This window comes from Salvelinus namaycush, chromosome 3 (genome assembly GCF_016432855.1).
Source record: "Salvelinus namaycush isolate Seneca chromosome 3, SaNama_1.0, whole genome shotgun sequence".
NCBI lineage: Eukaryota > Metazoa > Chordata > Actinopteri > Salmoniformes > Salmonidae > Salvelinus > Salvelinus namaycush.
In genome coordinates, this window is record NC_052309.1 from 46,926,624 (window position 1) to 46,949,847 (window position 23,224).

General features: G+C 42.5%; 1 protein-coding gene across 1 annotated transcript in view; it reads right to left on the reverse strand.

The window, feature by feature from the left end:
• LOC120031851 (disks large homolog 2-like) overlaps positions 1–16,851 on the reverse strand; it is a 198,358-nt gene extending 181,507 nt beyond the window's left edge. The window contains exon 1 of the mRNA XM_038977671.1: positions 16,753–16,851. Coding sequence (XP_038833599.1) covers positions 16,753–16,851 — 99 coding nt within the window. The remainder of the gene's footprint in view (positions 1–16,752) is intronic.
• Positions 16,852–23,224: the final 6,373 nt, after the last annotated feature.

The following is a 23,224-nucleotide window of genomic DNA, read 5'->3' on the forward strand; positions in this document are numbered from 1 at the left end:
AGACGACGATGAGACAGCCTATAAAGAGGTCAGAGAACTGGCAGTGTTGTGCCAAGACAACAACCTCTCCCTCAACGTCAGCAAGACAAAGAGGCTGATCGTGGACTACAGGAAACGGAGGGCCGAGCACGCCCCCATTCACATCAACGAGGCTGTAGTTGAGCGGTTCATTAGCTTCAAGTTTCTCTGTGTCCATATCCCTAAGGATCTATCATGGTCCACACACACCAACACAGTTATGAAGAGGGCACACCAATGCCTCTTCACTCTCAGGAGGCTGAAAAGATTTGGCATGGGCCCTCAGATCCTCAAAGTTTCTACAGCTGCACCACTAACAGCATCTTGACTGGCTGCATCAACGCTTGGTAAGGCAACTGCTTTACATCTGACCGCAAGGCGCTACAGAGGGTAGTGAGTACGGCCCAGTACATCACTGGGGCTGAACTCCCTGCCATCCAGAACCTCTATACCAGGCAGTTTCAGAAGAAGGCCCAAGTCAAAGACTGTTCTCTCTGCTACCACACGGCAAGATGTACTGATGGTCTGGAAACAACAAGACCCTGAACCGCTTCTACCGCCAAGCCATAAAACTGCTAAATAGTTAACCAAATAGCTACCCAAACTATCTACATTGACCCTTTTTGGAGGAACTTTTTTGACTCATCACATACCCTGCTGCTATTCTTTATTATCTGTCACTTTATTCCTAGTTATATGTACATATCTACCTCAATTACCCCGTACCCCTGCACATCGACTAGGTACTCGTACCCTGTGTATATAGCCAAGTTATCGTTACTCATTGTGTATTTATTATTACGTGCTTTATTTTCTACAATTTCTCTATTTTCATTCTCTCTGCATTGTTGGGAAGGGCCCGTAAGCATATTAATGTTATCTACACCTGTTGTTTACGAGGCATGATTTTTTTATTTGAAAATACACTAAAATGAAATTACTGAAGGAGTGCCTTGTTTAACTGATCCTTTGAACTTGCCTTGGGATACAGTGGACTGCCATATCTTTCTTGTCGCAGAAGTAGACAATGCTTCAGATGACCTTTCTGAACGTCTTTCTTCCTGCCTTCACTGAAGTCATATCATGGCAAACAAATTTTGCTTGATTTCTCGCATGAGGTGTTTGACAAATTAGCTTTCTGGATGTAACATTTTCTATATTAATACCTAGAGAAAGACAAGGCAAAGCTGTCTATTATAAGCCTGCTAAGATAACTCATCGCTATATGCCCACATAACCCTAAAATGTTAAAACCAACTCAAAACAATATCAAATAAATACCTATATTTCCATCAAGCTAATACTGTATGTCCCTTAACCTATTTTATCCATGATAGAGTGAAAAGGGGCAATAGGCCTGAGTGCCTTATGATATGAAAGCAGTGAAGTCCTCTCTGTGTACAGCACAAGAGTGGAAAGCGGCATGAGAGTGGCATGGATGGGCAGTGCCCTGCCCGAAGCATGAGGAGAAGGATGGCATGAAGATGGGGCCCGAGGGACAGTGTAAAGTCCCCTCTCTCACCCAGGGAGCGTTCATCAAGTCGGGGTTCATGCATGCCGGGGGCTGGCCAGTGTGTGGGGACACCTGCACCGCAGCCGGCCTGTTCTGTGGACAAGAGAGAGCAATCCAGCTTTGACCACAAGGGGGAAACCAAGAGAAGAGCAAAAGTCAAAATGTTCAGCGTAAAGTTTCTCATATGGGTACATATCTAGGATCAGTTTACCCTCCCTAAATCCTAACCGGGGAGGGATGCAAAAAAGGCCTTAGATCAGACTCTGGGTAACTTCATCCTGCTCAAAAGTAAACACTCATCCAAAAGCTCCAGTCGCCCGGGAAGAAGCTCGCCACACGCAAACACGTGTGTGAAACTCAAGACAAACACACCAGCCAGTGTAGCTGTGATAGAAACAAATAGACAGGGTGACGAATGCCACCATGCTCTCCAACAATTAGACCCACCACACACACACACAGTTTGGGCAGACGGTAATGGCTGGAAAATGGGTCAAAAGGACAAACATGATAATCAAGTTCCCATGTACCGCAGCAACATTGAATGGACACACTCAGATTCCATCCCAAATGACATTCTATTCCTTAGTGCACTACTATTAACCAGTGCCCATAATGCTCCGGTCAAAAGCAGTGCTCTATGTAGGGAATATGGTGCCATTTGGGATCCATCCTAAATAAGCGATTCACAACATTCAGCAGGCTCGGAATACAAAAATCCCAGTAGGTGATGAACCAAAACAATAGATGAGATATCTACGACTGAGGGAACAGCATTATAGGTGGATCATGTCAGCTGCAATGCACCAGCAATCTTTGATAAGGGCCTCAAGGCAGGAAAATGGAAACTGAAGGCAACATTTTTAAGAGTTGAGGGAGAAGCCTATGTATAGGGCGGCAGGTAGCCTAGCGGTTAAGAGCGTTAGGCCAATAAGCAAAAAGGTTGCTGGTTTGAATCCCAGAGCCGACTAGGTGAAAAAGCTGTCGTTGTGCCCTTGAGCAAAGCCCTTAACCTTAATTGTTCCTGTAAGTTTCTCTGGATATAATGTCAAATGTATGCTATAAACCTAATGGTATACCGCCCAGCCCCTCACCCTTTGCAAATAACATCAAAAGCAATAGGCCAGAGAGAACTATCCCAATATATATTCATCTGCAATAAGCTAGTTACACATATCAGATTTCCCTGATTTAAGCTGCAGTCATATTTTAAAGCATCTTTCCACACGTTCCTATGCAGAGGAACAATCTGATGCCTCAAACTCTCCAATTACCCCACATCCTGTGCTAATAATCTCCCTTTATGATTAGACACTAAGCACTGTGGCCGACTGTCTAATCCGCTGTCCTATTTCCTCTTTTATCACTCCCTCGATCTTTCCTCAGTTTCTCTTTTTCCCTTTTCACACTACTAAGTCAAGCTAAGTTATACATCCACCATAGTTGATGGACCCGTACTGGAAAGGCCAATTAAAAGGAAATATCAGACCCAGTACAGTTCGGGTTGACACGCTAATCTGAAAAGGTCATTACATTCTCAAACTAATGCATTCTAACCCTCTCTCTCTCTTTCGCTCTCCTCTAGTAGTCTGAGTAAGAACAGACAGACAGTGAACACTCCAGCTGGTGCCCACAGGGCAAAGGTCATGCACTCTTCCTCTCTAACCCACAATTCCCTTCCCAAACTAAGTGTACCTCAACCATCTGACCCCTATCAGACTACCACAGAGTTCTAACCCCTGTACTACACCAAATACAGTACATGGGTTTGATTCCCACGTCTGCCACACACTGAATATCAACACAACACCTTAGTCGTTATGCCAAGAGATCCGATCCCCTTGACAAGGTCGCCAGGTTTTGGGTTAGGGTTGCTACAATATGCTTACTGTCTATTATGATTGGTTGTTGAGGGACATACTGTAAGTACTAACGTTGGTCACTTAGGGAGTGGGATGTCACAGGCTTAAGGTATAAATAATGGTGCTTGGCCTCTCGAGTGGCGCAGCGGTATAAAGCACTGCATAGCAATACTTGATGCATCACTACAGACCCGGGTTCGATCCCAGGCTGTTACACAGCCGGCAGTGACCGGGAGACCCATAAGGCGGCGCACAATTGGCCCAGCGTCTTCCGGGTTAGGGTAGGGTTTGGCCGGACGGGATGTCTTTGTCCCATCGCGCTCTAGCAACCCCTTGTGACGGGACGGGCGCCTGCAAGCTGACTTCAGTCACCAGCTGTACGGTGTTTCCTCCGACACATTGATGCGGGATAAGCGAGCAGTGCTGCTTGGCAGAGTCGTGTTTCGGGGAGAACCTTCGCCACTCCCGAGTCAGTACGGGAGTTGCAGCGATGGTACAAGACTGGAGCTAACAATTGGATAACAATTGGGGAGAATAAGGCGTAAAAGCACCAAAAATATAAATATATTTATATACACTGCTCAAAAAAATAAAGGGAACACTTAAACAACACAATGTAACTCCAAGTCAATCACACTTCTGTGAAATCAAACTGTCCACTTAGGAAGCAACACTGATTGACAATAAATTTCACATGCTGTTGTGCAAATGGAATAGACAAAAGGTGGAAATTATAGGCAATTAGTAAGACACCCCCAAAAAAGGAATGGTTCTGCAGGTGGTGACCACACACCACTTCTCAGTTCCTATGCTTCCTGGCTGATGTTTTGGTCACTTTTGAATGCTGGGGGTGCTTTCACTCTAGTGGTAGCATGAGACGGAGTCTACAACCCACACAAGTGGCTCAGGTAGTGCAGTTCATCCAGGATGGCACATCAGTGCGAGCTGTGGCAAAAAGGTTTGTTGTGTCTGTCAGCGTAGTGTCCAGAGCATGGAGGCGCTACCAGGAGACAGGCCAGTACATCAGGAGACGTGGAGGAGGCCGTAGGAGGGCAACAACCCAGCAGCAGGAGCGCTACCTCCGCCTTTGTGCAAGGAGGTGCACTGCCAGAGCCCTGCAAAATGACCTCCAGCAGGCCACAAATGTGCATGTGTCAGCATATGGTCTCACAAGCGGTCTGAGGATCTCATCTCGGTACCTAATGGCAGTCAGGCTACCTCTGGCGAGCACATGGAGGGCTGTGCGGCCCCACAAAGAAATGCCACCCCACACCATGACTGACCGACCGCCAAACCGGTCATGCTGGAGGATGTTTCAGGCAGCAGAAAGTTCTCCACGGCGTCTCCAGACTCTGTCACGTCTGTCACATGTGCTCAGTGTGAACCTGCTTTCATCTGTGAAGAGCACAGGGCGCCAGTGGCGAATTTGCCAATCTTGGTGTTCTCTGGCAAATGCCAAACGTCCTGCACGGTGTTGGGCTGTAAGCACAACCCCCACCTGTGGACGTCGGGCCCTCATACCACCCTCATGGAGTCTGTTTCTGACCGTTTGAGCAGACACATGCACATTTGTGGCCTGCTGGAGGTCATTTTGCAGGGCTCTGGCAGTGCACCTCCTTGCACAAAGGCGGAGGTAGCGCTCCTGCTGCTGGGTTGTTGCCCTCCTACGGCCTCCTCCACGTCTCCTGATGTACTGGCCTGTCTCCTGGTAGCGCCTCCATGCTCTGGACACTACGCTGACAGACACAACAAACCTTTTTGCCACAGCTCGCACTGATGTGCCATCCTGGATGAACTGCACTACCTGAGCCACTTGTGTGGGTTGTAGACTCCGTCTCATGCTACCACTAGAGTGAAAGCACCCCCAGCATTCAAAAGTGACCAAAACATCAGCCAGGAAGCATAGGAACTGAGAAGTGGTGTGTGGTCACCACCTGCAGAACCATTCCTTTTTTGGGGGTGTCTTACTAATTGCCTATAATTTCCACCTTTTGTCTATTCCATTTGCACAACAGCATGTGGAATTTATTGTCAATCAGTGTTGCTTCCTAAGTGGACAGTTTGATTTCACAGAAGTGTGATTGACTTGGAGTTACATTGTGTTGTTTAAGTGTTCCCTTTATTTTTTTGAGCAGTGTATATATAAGAAATGTAGAGATGTAGAGTGATTTAGGCATAGATTCAATCAAATCAAGAGGTCACCAGCGATAGCCGACACCCGCATAGTTTGTGTTTTGGTGCGTCGGAGGTGTAACTGCGTTAGAACTGTCAAATCGGTGGGAAGTTTCTGGCGTGGTCATTGTCATAAAGCCACACCCGTCCCACTCATGTTAGAAGTTCAGAATGAAAAAGTGTAGGCTATATTCAGTAGATTTAATGACACTCAAATTGAAAATAATTTAACTAAATAATGAGGATTTGTATCAGCCTAATGGAGGTGTAGATTACATCTCACATTCCAGTGTTCCAACTTGTAAACAAGGCTGCATAGGATTTCTCTTAATGTGACTGTGTAGCCTTTATTTTCCCTATATCATTTATATGTATCCATACTGCAATGTATGTATCTGTATCCGGAGATAAATGTGTGTGCAAGAGAGACATTGTGTGTGAATGTATTACATTCTATTTTAAGATGCCATTATACCTTGCGTTGGCACAGTTTCATTGAACCGGCACACTTTTTCTCACTGCACCCTGTAATTGAATATAACTATTCAGACAGGGCAATCAGCAGACGTCATCCCACACTGGCACTTAGTGTCTGTGCCTAACGTACCATAGCAGTGCCCACTGAAAAGTGGAAACTGGCAGTGCCATTCCTTAATATTGGCACAGTAACATAAAATGTCCTCTATGCATCTTCATTCTATACGTTATTAAGAAGCGGCTCAGTTGGTAAGCTCGCGGCGCCGGCAATTCCAAGCGTCCTGGGTTCAATTTCGGAGGGGGATCACATACACGACTATTGCTTTGATAAAAGCTTCTGCCAAGTGGCATAAACTGCAAACGATTATATTAGGGCAACATTATCATAACATCAGAAATGACCTCTTCTCAAAGGAATGTATGTGTTTTTTATAGTTGTGTTTTTCTTGAGCTGATGATATCTTTCAATCTGTAAACTGAGAGGACTTGAAATTGTACGGTGTCTCAAGTTTAAAAAAAAAACGCACTTCAGTTAAAAACTTTATACGGAGTAGAAAGGAAACAGTGAACGTAAAAGAACTGGGATGCCCCCTCTCACACACACAAACACCCAAACACAGGAGAGGGGCACATGTGGGAAGCCAAGGGCAGTGCCCGGTTACTCTGTGCCAACATGGCCACTTCAGATGAACATAGAGAGCTGATGAACTTGGCTGGAAACACAGGGGCAGGTGTGTGTCACTATCGCTCCTGTCTGTCGCCCAAAATGGGATGTAGAGGAGTACTGGATAGATGGTCATGGGGAAAAAACTAGGCCTAATACCACTCTGTTGCATTTCCATGACCATTTGTAACACAAATTGGTTACACGTTCCATTATAGTGGCCTAATTACTGTGTAATTTCCTGTAATTGTAATTACGCACTATTACACTGAACTTAACTGTACTTAATAAGAGTTACTTAGGGTTAGAGTTAGTGCCTAAGTAAGGGTTAGGGATTAATGAGTAATTACAATACTTATTACACGAGTAGTTACACAGTAATAACGGCACTGTAATGTAAAGTGTTACCCAGAAATCTCATTAGCTCTCAATGTATTCTGTGGTTCTGTGTGCCATTTTATTCATATTTAGGGTAGAATGGCATTTCATTCAATCCCCTGTAGACCTATACAGATGCAGTGATATGAAAATGTGGGGTTGGCCCATAAGCGGGCATACTTTACTTGAAGTTGTGAAGACACCATATGACGTATATAACACATATACTACCATGCAGTTACACAAGATTGCAATGTATTGGTAGTACATGTAACCACTACACCATTGCACCACAACTACTTTGAATGAGAATTTGGTGAGTTGTGAAGCTACCGTCTAACTCAGTGTTTCTCAATCCTGGTCCTTGGGACCCAAAGGGTCGCAAATTGTTGTTTTTGCCCTAGCATTCACACACGTCATTCCACTAATCAACTCATCATCAAGGTTTTGATTTGAATCAGGTGTGTTAGTGCTATAGGGCAAAAATAAAAATGTGCACCGCTTTGGGTCCCTAGGACCAGGACTAAGAAACACTGCAAGTGCCAACAACATTTTGGTTACCAAAGTAGTTATGGAATAACTATATTGGCATTAGGAAGAAGTAATGTGAAGCGTTACCCATTTAACTTGACTTTTTATAGTGTGTAGGCCTACATGTCCAAGCTGCCAGAATCTCTCAAAATCATTGAGACATTATCCAGAAAGAGCAGAGCTGAGCTAAGCTTTTCCTCCCTTTCAACATGAGTCATCCTGAGCTACCATTGACAGCAGTGAGTGTGCATTCAAAAATATGCTTGCCATAGTTCTTCAAAACATTGAAACTGACACGTAGTTAAAGGGATAGTTCACTCAAAAACAATACTTGAGTATGTTGTTCATCAGTCCACTGTTAATGCAATCCCAAACAATTGTGCATGTCAACCGTCACGTTCCCAAGATGGATCACTTTCAGTACAGAGCAAAAACTGTAATGTCTTTTACATCATATGTGTTAATAACTATAGCTACATTAATAAACTCAGCAAAAAAAGAAACGTCCCTTTTTCAGGACCCTGTCTTTCAAAGATAATTCGTAAAAATCCAAATAACTTCACAGATCTTCATTGTAAAGGGTTTAAACAATGTTTCCCATGCTTGTTCAATGAACCATAAACAATTAATGAACATGAACCTGTGGAACGGTCGTTAACTTCTTATGGCTGCAGGGGCAGTATTGAGTAGCTTGGATGAAAGGTGCCCAGAGTAAACGGCCTGCTCCTCAGTTCCAGTTGCTAATATATGCATATTATAGTATTGGATAGAAAACACTCTGAATTTTCTAAAACTGTTTGAATGATGTCTGTGAGTATAACAGAACTCATATGGCAGGCAAAAACCTGAGAAGAAATCCAAACAGGAAGTGGGAAATCTGAGGTTGGTCGATTTTCAACCCAGCCCCTATTGAATACACAGTGGGATATGGATCTGTTTGCACTTCCTACGGCTTCCACTAGATGTCAACAGTCTGTAGAACCTTGAATGAGGCTTCTACTGTGATGTGGAGCCGGATGGGAGCTGTTTGAGTCAGTGGTCTGGCAGAGAGCCAGGTCCTGGTCACTCGCATTTCACATGATAGCGACCTGCGTTCCATTGCTTCTCTACAGAAAAAGGAATTCTCCGGTTGGAACGTTATTGAATATTTATGATAACATCCTAAAGATTGATTCTATACTTAGTTTGACAAGTTTCCTCGACCTGTAATATAACTCTTTGAAGTTTTCGTCCGACATTCGGCTGGACCTGCACGAGCGTTTGGATTTGTGTACTAACCGCGCTAACAAAAGTAGCTACTTGGACATAAATAATGGACATTATCAAACAAAACAAACAGTTATTGTGGAACTAGGATTCCTGGGAGTGCATTCTGATGAAGATCATCAAAGGTAAGGGAATATTTATAATGTTATTTCTGATTTATGTTGACTCCAACATGGCGGATATTCTTTTTTTTTTTCTGAGCGCCATCTCAGATTATTGCATGGTTTGCTTTTTCCGTAAAGTTTTTTTGAAATCTGACACAGCGGTTGCATTAAGAACAAGTGTATCTTTAATTCTATGTAAAACATGTATCTTTCATCAAAGTTTATGATGAGTATTTATGTTATTTGACGTGACTCTGCAATTTCTCCGGATATTTTGGAGGCATTTCTGAACATGGCGCCAATGTAAACTGAGGTTTTTGGATATAAATATTAACTTTATCAAACAAAACATATATGTATTGTGTAACATGAAGTCCTATGAGTGTCATCTGATGAAGATCATCAAAGGTTAGTGATTAATTTTATTTCCATTTCTGCTTTTTGTGACTCCTGTCTTTGGCTAAAAAATTGCTGTGTTTTTCTGTGATTTTGTGGTGACCTAACATAATTGTTTGTGGCGCTTTCGCTGTAAAGCCTATTTGAAATCGGACACTTTGGTGGGATTAACAACAAGATTACCTTTAAAATTGTATAAGATACATGTATGTTTGAGGAATTTTAATTATGAGATATCTGTTGTTTGAATTTGGCGCCCTGCACTTTCACTGGCTGTTGTCATATCATCCCGTTAACGGGATTGCAGCCATAAGAAGTTTTTAAGACACTAATAGCTTACAGACGGTAGGCAATTAAGGTCACAGTTATGAAAACTTAGGACACCAAAGAGGCCTATCTACTGACTCTGAAAAAACACCAAAAGAAAGATGCCCAGGGTTGCTGCTTATCTGTGTGAACGTGCCTTAGGCATGCTGCAGGGATGCATGAGGACTGCAGATGTGGCCAGGGCAATAAATTGCAATGTCCGTACTGTGAGACTAAGACAGCGCTACAGTGCTCAGAGTGTCTGCAATAGGCTGAGAGAGGCTGGACTGAGGGCTTGTAGGCCTGTTGTAAGGCAGGTCCTCACCAGACATCACCGGCAACAACGTCGCCTATGGGCACAAACCCACCGTCGCTGGACCAGACAGGACTGGCAAAAAGTGCTCTTCACTGACGAGTCGCAGTTTTGTCTCACCAGGGGTGATGATCGGATTCACATTTATTGTTGAAGGAATGAGCGTTACATCGAGATCTGTACTCTGGAGCGGGATCGATTTGGAGGTGGAGGGTCCGTCATGGTCTGGGGCGGTGTGTCACAGCATCATCGGACTGAGCTTGTTGTCATTGCATGCAATCTCAACGCTGTGCGTTACAGGGAAGACATCCTCCTCCCTCATGTGGTGAGGGCTAGTGCCATTCCCCCCAGAAATGTCCGGGAACTTGCTGGTGCCTTGGTGGAAGAGTGGGGTAACATCTCACAACATGAACTGGCAAATCTGGTGCAGTCCATGAGGAGGAGATGCACTGCAGTACTTAACACAGCTGGTGGCCACACCAGATACTGACTGTTACTTTTGATTTTGACCCCCCCTTTGTTCAGGGACACATTATTCCATTTCTGTTAGTCACATGTCTGTAGAACTTGTTCAGTTTATTTCTCAGTTGTTGAATCTTATTATGTTCATACAAATATTTACACGTTAAGTTTGCTGAAAATAAACGCAGTTGACAGTGAGAGGATGTTTCTTTTTTTGCTGAGTTTAGCAATACGCCATATGGCACTATCTATAGTGTATGGCAAGATCAGTATTAAGAGGTCGTAGTGCAGAAGGTTAGGTGCCATATCTACAAGGGGCCAACAAAGACCCAGCTGACGAAAGCTTTTAAAAATGACTAGAAGGCTAGGCATTTTCAGTTATAATATGGTTGCAGAAAGATTGCAAAATTATATTTGTCATTTTAAAAACTCATGCAATGGTTAACCGTTTGGTCTGAAATTATTAACCTTTGGTTAAGGAGGTTTGAAAATGAAAAATACATTGGGATGAGGTGTGGAAGGGATTAGGTGTTTGTAAAAAAAAAAAACATTTTATTGGGATTCTTATTGAATGTACAGATTATACACTGTCAATACCCAACTGTACAGTTGTATTTATGATTATTTTTGTCACCAATTACACACAGATATACGAAGTTTATACAATTAAAAATACAGCAGTTTGTTAGCGTATATTTCTCATCAGTCCATTTGGTCTCAAAATATCATTATTTTCCACATATTTTCCTCATAGTTATCCTAATAGCAGGTCTATGTTTACCTCCTGGAAAGTCTTGTGATGTTGCAAAACCAGATTGATGCGCAAAACACATCATCGTGAGGCTTATTAATTCTCTTGCTTAATTTTGGACATCAGGAGACTAAAAGCAATATATCTTTAACTTGAAAATGTACATGCTCAATTTTGTGGGACTGTAGGCTATCAAAATTGAAGAATAATTGAAAAAATTATTAAGTAAAATGACACTTTATGACGGCTTTTAATTTACAGAGAACAATCTAACATTATGGCACTGTATCTTCGCATATTGGTTACTGCCAACAGACAACCAACCCACAAAAACAACAACAACGGTTGATAACCATCAGATCTGAAACTTTGACCACAGGGCATGTTTGTACTCGTTCCATATTGTTACCACACTCATAGCACTGAGACACAGCCCACGTAGCATGGTTTAGCACCGTAGCACGGTTAGCTCTGGGGTGACGTTTCCCCTAGGTACAGATTTAGGATCAGCTTCCCCTCCCCCAATCCTAACCTTAACCATTAGTGGGGTGGGTTGCAGCGTCTAGGGGCAACTTCACCCTACTCGGTTCAGCCCACTGAAGTATACTTAGCGTTGCAAAGCTACCGGTAATTTACCAAAGTAAATAGGTAATCTATGTCAATCTATGGTAATTTTGGCAATGTATACTTAAATAACTTTTAAAAACTGTATTAATATATAGTATTCATTTCTTATATGTGTCCATATTGTCCCTGAGTTTCTAGTGGATAGACCATACAGTTTAAGAGAAAATAGCCTAATTAATGAAAGAAAAATTCTAATCAACAATGGCATTATTTTCTATTAACTCTGCAACTCTTCCAACTATTGACTTGCCAAACTGCCACCAGTTTGGCACCAAAACATTTACAATAAAGATACAGTATACTGACATAGTAAACTATATAAAAAAAACACCTCCAAAACAAAGGTCATGTGGTTTGGTAAGAAGAATGCCCCTCTCCCCACAGCTGTGATTACAACCTCTGAGGGTTTAAAGCTTGAGGTAGTCACCTCATAAGTACTTGGCAGTATGGCTAGACGGTACACTGTCTTTCTCTCAGCACATATCAAAGCTGCAGGCTAAAGTTAAATCTAGACTTGGTTTTCTCTATCGTAATCGCTCCACTTTCCTCCCAGCTGCCAAACTAACCCTGATTCAGATGACCATCCTAGATTACGGAGACATCATTTATAGATCGGCAGGTAAAGGTGCTCTCGAGCGGCTACATGTTCTTTACCTGTCGGCCATCAGATTTGCCACCAATGCTACTTATAGGACACATCACTGCACTTTACTCCTCTGTAAACTGGACATCTCTGTATACTCGTCACAAGACCCACTGGTTGATTCTTATTTATAAAAACCTTTTAGGCCTCACTCCCCCCTATCTGAGATACTTACTGCAGCCCTCATCCTCCACATACAACAACCGTTCTGCCAGTCACATTCTGTTAAAGATCCCCAAAGCACACATATCCCTGGGTCGCTCCTCTTTTCAGTTCGGTGCAGCTATGGACTGGAACGAGCTGCAACAAACACTCAAACTGGACAGTTTTATCTCAATCTTTTCATTCAAAGACTCAATCATGGACAATTGTGTCTGCTTCGCGTAATGTATTGTTGTCTCTACCTTCTTGCCCTTTGTGCTGTTGTCTGTGCCCAATAATGTTTGTACCATGTTGTGCTGCAGCCATGTTGTGTTGCTACTATGTTGTTGTCATGTTGTGGTGCTACCATGCTTTGTTGTCATGTGTTGCTGCCATGCTATGTTGTTGTCTTAGGTCTCTCTTTATGTAGTGTTGTGGTGTCTCTCTTGTTGCGACGTGTGCTTTGTCCTATATTTGTATTTTTAATCCCAGCCCCCGTCCCCGAAGGAGGCCTTTTACCTTTTGGTAGGCCGTCAATGTAAATAAGAATGTGTTCTTAACTGACTTGCCTAGTTAAATAAAAAAATATATAATCTGAAGTAGCCAATACAGCCACTTGATGTCACCTGATAAAAAAAAAAAAAAAATCGAACTTTAAAATGACCAAAATTCTGGTAGTTTTCTGGGAAACTTACAAAGTTTCCAGTCATATACCCTCCCTTTGCAACCCTACATATACTACTATAACCCTGAGTGACTAGTGCTCGAGGGGTGAGAGAGAGGCCCATCTGACAGCTGGTTAAACTGAGGAAAATGTCCTTTTGCTTCGTAAAAAGAGGAACGCAAGACTGAATACGTAATGAGGTCCTCCGGGGAAAATGTGAGCCTATTTTTACACACAATGTTATAACTGTAACTCATTACAGAGACCCAGCACATGCACAGCCTACTCTAGGCAGACAAATATGCGCTCCTCTTTGATCAATACAGCTAATTAAAAGGCAATCACTACCGAAATTCAAATTGAATGGCCGTGGAGCCCAGTCCAGGTAGGGATGGAACGAGGTGTATAGATTTTCATAAGGCAGGGAAGGTTAGTGCAGAATGGATGGATTGAGGGGATTCTTTAAACCAGTCTATCAGTTAATCTGACCATGCTTTAATGGGTAGATCATCTGTGAGAGAGAGTGAGAGAGAGAGTGGTATTGTACTTTACAATGATGATGATGTTGTGGGACATGTGTGTACAGCACGTCAATGTGGGAAATCAATAAACAAAAATATACTGTTGACAAATTAATGATAATATTACATCAGAGTTTAAATGTCCCTTGGTCCTACAGTATCTGACATCTTAAGAGTTGGAATGTCTTAATGGTCACATGACTGGCTTGCTTTTGGCCACTATTTCAGGTTTGCCTTGAAGCTTACAAAAGGTACTGCACTGTCTCACACTGGTTGGCAGCGTGTTCTGTAATCCAGACCCTTTGATTCAAAAAGCAGTCTGGACAAATTTGGTGGACCTGAACTGAGTTGAGCATTCCCCTCTGGTTGAAGCTCTTGTCGCCTTGGTACTGTCCTTGCAGTATGTAAGAAACTGCTTCAGAGGTGGTGGGGCAAAGCCATGAGTGATCTTAAACAGCAGAGGTGTCAACAAGGCATACGAAGCTGTCCGAGCTCAGTATTGTATTTCTTAATGATATTGCAGTGTTGATAGTTGTTTGTTTTTTTGTCCAACACTTTCAGTTTGTTTACAGAGCTTTTGAAGTGGTTTCATTGCTGTGATACCAGCTTGTGAGTGTGGTCAGCTTGTGACACTGTACGCTGTTGCTCTTCGATGACGTCATACGAAAGGTCAAAAAGGTTTCCTATGCCTTTTTTGTATGTTATCAGTGGCGTGGTTAGGTCTTTTGAATATCGAGACATAATATTCTGAGAAAACGTGAAGGGATGGTGTCAACTACTGGGGCCAGTGATGACATTGCAGCCTCTCCTGTGTTACTAAAAGACTGAGGAGAACTGACAAGTATTAAACCTACTAACATGATCTCACATAATCCCATGACCAGGTAGGTTACGTCCCAAACGGCATCCTATTACTATACATAGTGAACTACTTTTGACCAGAGCCTCTTTGTCTCTGAAAGTGGCCACGGGAGACATCTATAAAGATGCCTAATCTCAAGGGATTTGTCCTGCTCACACATTTCTGAACAAAGCAAACAAATGTGCCAGTCCTGTATGATGTGTTCGGGCTCTTCACTCAAATGTACTACATTATGCAGAGGTTTAAGGATGTTCTATGGCTGGCTGTAGGGTTGCCTGATGAGCTGTGTGCTGCTCACGTATAGGGTAACGCTGTGTTGCCCTCAGTGCACGGAGGGTCCTTCCCCGGCGTTTGCTGCACTCAGAAAGGCTCAGCTCGTGGAGACGGGATGAGACGAGAATGTGAGGTGGCATGGCCGAGGGCTGATTCTGAGCTCTGTGCGGAATTGTTTGGAATCTCCTCGCGGTTGTGTGCACTGACCCCTTTTCCGTGGCTTTATATACCAACTCATCACTACGCTAGCCCTATTTCCCGTTCTCCAAGAAGTGAAGGGCGGGAGGGAGAGCGGAGTTAGGGAAAAAAGGGAAGCACCTGCCCTTTCCCCATACGTTTTGAGAGTTCTACTTTCATTCCATTTAATAGATGTTGAATCCAATTCTTCCTGTACATAACAGCCTTCTACTGACTGTTTAATTATTCATATTTGACCCTTGCATGCCAATAAATCTCCCAATTTAATCTCCCAAGCGACAACCAATTAATTTGCCTAAAACCTGTCCCTCTATGCTGCCATTGCTCAGCAGTTGAAGCATGTTTGTTGGAATGTGTGCGTGCGTGTGTCCAAAATATGTCCAGGAGCCATTTTCTTACAAACAGCATTACAGTGAAATGGGAAATTTCAAAGATACTCTACATGCGTCAATTTGGGGATTATTTAAGCTTGTAGAGACAAGGAATTTAGCTCTATAGTGAGAATGACTCTGGTCTCTCTCTCCCTCCCCCATCTCTGGTGCAGAGGGAGCATGGATCACTGACGCTGAGATTCGCTGTACCTTGTTAAGAGCAAATGCTCTTAGTCATGCCTCTGTGACAGGCAGCAAAAATAATAATTCAGTGACTGACATACTAGGCATCCTGCAGTCTTCCACTATAGCAAATCATACGCTTCAATTTGTCAGGATTTGTTCTGAATAAAAAAAAGAAACATGAGAAATTTGAAAGAAGTGGTGTAAAACCGTCACCGAAACATGCTGATATTGGACTCCCTCAACAAATGTGGATCCCTATGCATTCTACTTTACTACATTACAAGAAGCAATGGGAAGCTAAAGCGATTCCTTGTTGCTTGACGTAAGGCTGAAATACTGTTCTAGGTACAAACACATTACATCTTGAGCAAGTCCTCCCATCTAGGCACAAAGCCAGTCCCCATTACACTGCAAAGGCAGTAGTGGATAGTGGAATGGGGGGGGGGGGAGTTCAGACTTCTTTCTGCAGGCATGATTCACTTTCTATAGAATCTGAATCAGCTGACAGAGCGGCCAAAGCTCTCGGGCTTGAACTGACGTGTTCTGAGCCCAGTTTTTCGGGAAAGAGGAAAGCGAACGGGAAAGAGCAAAGGTTAAGCAGAGAGTAGAGCAACACATGATGAACCTGCATCACCGTGTCTCGGAAAGGAGTAGCCATGACCTTTCCACTAAGATTAACAAGGAGCGACAGTAAGAGGATGCACAAACGGTGTTAAGCACTATGCACTAGCTATGCATATGCTGAAGATCTGGCTTCATTAGGTCCCGGGTAACATTAATACAGACTATTGTTTTTGATGCTGGGCTAAAACTCAAAAATACCTCTAATGCTAAGGTTTCTTGGCTTTCGCATCCGACGAACTGTCCAATATCCCATACAAATATTTACGTGAGCGGTATACATCATTTAAACAAAACACTCCGTTTAGGAAAATTTCATCTAGTTATCCCAAACATAGAAAACAACACTATAACACAACCAGAGCCCCACGCATCAACATCAACTCTACTTTAACGACAAAACAAGGCACTCAACAGCCGTCAGCTGCTTACCTTGCATCCGAACATCAACGACAAGGTGTTGTTGGTGCATGCAACTTTGCAATGACAGAGCATGGGCTTGCAGTCAGGGCTTTTGACAATGGGCGACATTCCTTCAGAGGTGCGACGCGGCCAGTGTAGCTCCAGCTCCAAGGCAGTGGAGATAAGAGATGAGGAGAGGAGGAAAGTGCACGCGCAGCTTGAGAGAGCAGCTTTACTCCTGGCTAAGTGGGAGTCTATACCCTGCACACTCACTCGCACGCTCTCTCCCCCGCTCTCTCTCACTTTCCCTCACACACACACATTGTCTCTCCCGCTCACCCTCATATATATATACAGTTCTCTCTCTCTCTCCCTGCCTCTCCCTCTCACAGAGCCATGGCATGCCCATCGCTTCTCTCATTCACCCTCATATACAATATACTCTCTCTCTCTCTCTGTCCCACCCACAGAGCCATGGCGTGCCCATCGCTTATTTCTCGCTCACCTTCCTATACAGTATACACTCTCCTCTAGATCTCTCACACACGGAGAGCCATGGCGTGCCCATTGCTTCTCTATCACAGTCTTTTATATTATCCCTTTCCTCTCCACTCTCGCTCTGTGTAAAGCTGCCACTCCTTCTTTCTCTCTTATCCACACCCGCATCCTTGCGCCACAATCTCTTTTGAAAACTCCTACACTTTTGGAATAAACTTGGTTTCCTATCAGCTTTCCTGTCAATCATTGTTTGATTGTTTTTTTTAGCAGGGCTAGTTGGGTAACTAGCGCAATTGTACAATATACTAATATGAATTGCATCCCATTTGCTATAAGCTGCTGTGCCAGCTTATGACAAGCGATGCTATTAAGCATTACAACACTTTCTTTAGACATTGGTTTAGCCATGATGTGTGTGAGACTCAATGTGAACTAGCAAAATGACATACAGTTCACATCACTCTTCTGATAGTGGTGGAAAGGTACTGTGTCAGGCCACCGCAGGTAAACAGTAACCAAGTTAACTATGGTCTGAATCGGAGTAGGAGCTGATGAAAATAAGTTTAAAAAAAATAAAAATGAAATAGTAAAAAAAGAATACAAACATTTTGGGTTAATGGGTTTGTATATTGATGACAGGTACGCAAACTGTGCATTTTCTGTGCTCTGGAAAGATTCGATTTTGCCACAAATCAGGTGCTACTTAAATGGATCTTGATGCCATTCTCAAAACAAAGACGACAATAACAAACACTTTTTATTTTTTTGATCACCCTAGGCAGTTTCAAGGACACCCACATCAATCTCACAATCATGAAAACAGTTTTGTGTTTCGTCAGGAGACGTTAGTGCTATGATTTATCCTGCCATCTCTCATCACTACGGTATTTAAACGTGTGACAGTAATGGGGGAGCTGAACACAACCCAAGCCCTGCCTGTCGGGATGCCCATGTGAGCGCGGAGGGCCAGGATTAGGGGAATTTAAGAGAGTGCTGGATCTTCTGAGGTCAAGGTGAGAATTGCGAGTTGACACTCCAGAAAGAGCCCTTTGGAAATAAACAAGGAACCTCCTGCTTCCTAACCCAGACCACATATGATGTCAAATGGAGGTTTATAATAATAATAATAATAATATACTGTATACGCCACTTAGCAGACGGTGCGACAGTCATGCATGCATGCATACATTTCCATTTGGGTGGCCCCAGCAGGAATCGAACCCACTATCCTGGTATTGCAAGTGCCATGCTACCCACTAAAGCCTGTCCCATTCTTTCCAGTTGAAGCATTTTGAGCATATATTATCACAACATTGTGTGATGTTTTTGTTCGTTTTGGCGTTCGGCAAGGGCTTTTTCCGGTTGTTCGCGGACACCTTTTTTCTTGAGGCAAGTTGAAGTTCGGTAGCCGAAGTCTACACGCTTTCGTCAGTGATTTGTCAACAGTAGGGGTGGGAACTATGGACGGGATTCTTCAATGAAGTGCTTGCTGTCATTCAACGAGAGAGACGAGAGAGCACAGCAGCAGCTAGGCCCTACTGGCTGCAGCGCACTACTAGTTTTCATGCAGTTTTTCACTTGAGAACTACAGCACCAAACATCTTAGCTGATGTAAAATTGCGCGACTAAGACCTCCTTGGCAAAAACGTCTAAATTAATTTCAAATTTCTTGATTTATCTCATTTTAATTATGACTATTTTGATCAAGTGTTATGGTTATGTTGTTGCTACGTTGGCTCAAGAGGGACAAACAGTAATATTGCGGCTTATATTTAGCAAAGATATACACAGGATCCAACCTAAAGGAGTGTGTGTGTGTGTGTGTGTGTGTGTGTGTGTGTGTGTGTGTGGTCCTTAAAACCTTTTCCCTCTCAAGCTCTCTGTAACGAAGTAAACATGTGGCCCTCACTTCTGTGAGTGTTACCAACAATGACCCATAGGGGGTGCAACAAGACTGAGTTTTTGTTTGTGCTGGGGCACAAGGTTGGTGCTGGATAAAAGTGTGGGCCAAGCAACTCATCAGACCTGATACTTAAGTAATTACAGCATCCCTGAATAACCAGCCTGCCATTATAATTAGGTTTGAGGTTTTATTTATTTATTTATTCGCACCCAAAAAAATAAGTGAAACACAAAACAGTACAGATAAATAAAATCTGTTAAAGCATATTCATTATAATTGTACATGATATACGCAGTATACAAACATTGTGCTTAAAATACATGCGTTATAGTGTGGTAATATAAAACAAAACCACTTAATTGAATGCTTTCTGGCAGGTAAATTTACCCTGTTGAGTGCTTCCTACTGAAATAACTGGTAAACTAGTGAATATGTAACGAGAAACTACTGATAAAAACTTGGCATAAAAGATTCCAAGTGGAGCTGAGACAGACTATTCATTCACTCAGCGAAATCTAGACTTTCCACTCACAGCCTTTTGATACCGTATACAGGTTGAAAATGGCAGATTTTGTCATTGATAAGCCCCTAAATTGAAACGCAGTGGCTGTACAATAACATGTAATGCAATGGTTACTCAGGTTGTCCGCTTCAATGCGTTGCTTATGACTGACAGACATGATAAACTTGAGCACCGAGGCCCCCATTCCTCCAGCAAATTGAGCTACTTTTGCACATTTGTTGTTGTCTGATTGACTGAAAGGCTGTAAATCGAAAGGGTCGATGTGTTCTGAAAGATGAGACGTTGAAGGTTATAATAAAATAGCGCTTTGATGTCATACAAGCAAACCACAAAACACATGAGTCCAAATGTGCACTTCCCATTTCCATACTTGACAACTTATGTAATTTACAGTATCAATGTTTATGATCGCTATGTTACAATGGCGACATGCGTTATACTCTGGGTTGTCCTGAACACAATGAGCCTGTCGTATTGTGAAGAACCATGCTCATAAGGTTCTAAATGGAACTGTTAAGGTGCTATAAAGAACACTTTCTGAAGGTTATACAAAGAACAATTAAACAAAGGTTCTACAGTGGCCTATTTTGTTGCCTTACAACCTGAAATTAAAATAAGATTTTTTGGGGGGGGGTTTGTATCATTTGATTTACACAACATGCCTACCACTTTGAAGATGCAAAATATTTTTTGGGGTGAAACAAACAAGAACTAAGACACAAAAAAAAGAAAACTTGAGCGTACATAACTATTCACACCCCTGAGGTCAAAACTTTGTAGAGCCACATTTTGCAGCAATTACAGCTGCAAGCCTCTTGGGGTATGTATGTCTCTATAAGCTTGGCACATCTAGCCACTGGGATTGTGGCCCATTCTTCAAGGCAAAACTGCTCCAGCTCCTTCAAGTTGGATGGGTTTCCCGCTGGTGTACAGCAATCTTTAAGTCATATCACAGATTCTCAATTGGATTGAGGTCTGGGCTTTGACTAGGCCATTCCAAGACATTTAAATGTTTCCCCTTAAACCACTCAAGTGTTGCTTTAGCAGTATGCTTAGGGTCATTGTCCTACTGGAAGGTGAACTTCCGTCCCAGTCTCAAATCTCTGGAAGACTGAAACAGGTTTCCCTCAAGAATTTCCCTGCATTTAGCGCCATCCATCATTCCTTCAATTCTGACCAGTTTCCCAGTCCCTGCCGATGAAAAACATCCCCACAGCATGATGCTGCCACCACCATGCTTCACTGTGGGGATAGTGTTCTCGGGGTGATGAGAGGTGTTGGGTTTGCGCCAGACATAGCGTTTTCCTTGATGGCCAAAAAGCTCAATTTTAGTCTCATCTGACCAGAGTACCTTCTTCCATATGTTTGGGGAGTCTCCCACATGCCTTTTGGCGAACACCAAACGTGTTTGTTTATTTTTTTCTGGCAACTCTTCCGTAAAGCACAGCTCTGTGGAGTGTACGGCTTAAAGTGATCCTATGGACAGATACTCGAATCTCCGCTGTGGAGCTTTGCAGCTCCTTCAGGGTTATCTTTGGTCTCTTTGTTTCCTCTCTGATTAATGCCCTCCTTGCCTGGTCCGTGAGATTTGGTGGGTGGCCCTCTCGTGGCAGGTTTGTGGTGCCATATTCTTTCCAGTTTTTAAAAATGGATTTAATGGAGCTCCGGGGATGTTCAAAGTTTCTGATATTTTTTCTCCACAACTTTGTCCCTGACCTGTTTGGAGAGCTCCTTGGTCTTTATGGTGCCACTTGCCTGGTGGTGCCCCTTGCTTAGTGGTGTTGCAGACTCTGGGGCCTGTCATGTGACAGATCATGTGACACTTAGATTGCACACAGGTGAACTTTATTTAACTAATTATGTGACTTCTGAAGGTAATTGGTTGCACCAGATCTTATTTAGGGGCTTCAAAGTAAAGGGGTGAATACAGATGCACGCACCACTTTTTCATATATTTTTTGGGAGAATCTTTTGAAATAAGTTATTTTTTTCCTTTCACTTCCCCAATTTGGACTATTTTGTGTATGTCCATTACATGAAGTCCAAATAAAAATCCATTTAAATTACAGGTTGAAATGCAACAAAATAGGAAAAACGCCAAGGGGGATGAATACTTTTGCAAGGCACTGTAGCACCAAAAAGGGTTCCGCTATGGTTTCTACAAATTATGTTTCTACAAATTACCAACAGATTTTTTGCTTATTCTGGTTAGTGATATATTGTTTAAATGTAATAGGTGCTGTTATTGTGTAAATGCAGAAGTAGAATCAGGTATGCTAGATCTGGAACAGTTGGCGGTCCCTGAGAAGAGAATTGAGAACCACTGATTAAGTCAACAGTTCTCAATTGACACAAGGCCTTACATGAGTCTTTCTCAAGACACCGTTACTGGCTATGTAGTCATAATTAACATGTAATTACATACACAACAGACTAGATCAACTGGAATGACACTCACTCATGGTTGCACAAAAAGAGCTGTGTGCAAACCACACCCCAAACTATTTTAATTATCACTAAAATATTAAAGAACCCTTTTCTGAACTGTAAAGACCCATTGAAGGGCTCAAAGGGTCATTATGGATCCAAATAAAACCATCTCGCTTACCAAAGAACCCTTGAGGAACCCTCTCTTCGAAGTGTGTAGGGTCCTAGGTTAACCTTCTCCAAGGAAGACTTGCTGTCAAGGTGAAATTCCTGGCTGGCATTATTACATTATTAATAATAATATTGTCCTTTGGTAGATAACTCAGAATAGTTTCCTATTTATTCGAACCTACACCTTTGCTAATTCTAATTCTTCCATTCTACACTATGTTTCACTGTGTCCACACTTTTCTCTACACATACAGTGAGGGAAAAAAGTATTTGATCCCCTGCTGATTTTTCACGTTTGCCCACTGACAAAGAAATAATCCGTCTATAATTTTAATGTGACAGGGGCAATTGTAACAGTAACAGGGGTGAAATGCAACCCCTAAAAAAGAACCCAAATAAATTTACTTCAAAAACATTAATGTTAATGAATTATCATAGACACGTAATGATTTTGCATATGCAAGTCTTGCTATGCACGCAACCAATATTTACAGTAACACCCATTTGTCCATGGCCATTTGGTTCCTCTCAAAAATGTTTACAACTTCTTTGGTACTTTTAATAGGACCCCAAGGCTATTTAAAATGAGTATTTGTATAATTCATAAGATCTTAAAGTTAAAATCAGTTGTTTTCATCATTTGGCTGCTTGGCTCAGGGTCATTTTAACACTGCGTTACAATTGCCTCCAACCCAGCAGCCATGACAAAACCTCACGTGCCAAGCAAGAGACAACAATAGTGACACATGTCAATCATGTCAGTGTTTAGCCAATATATAATGATAAAAAGTATGCTAGTTTGAATTATTGAGCATTAATGCTCAGGACAATATAAGAAAAATGCAGCAGGTGGAAAAAAAACGATTTTAACTCCTAAAAAACAAACATTTGCTAATATTTTGCTGAAACTTTTCAAGCAGGGAGAGAACCTAAATGGGCATCTACTGTGTGAGCTTCATCACTCTAGCTTGTTTCTGTTC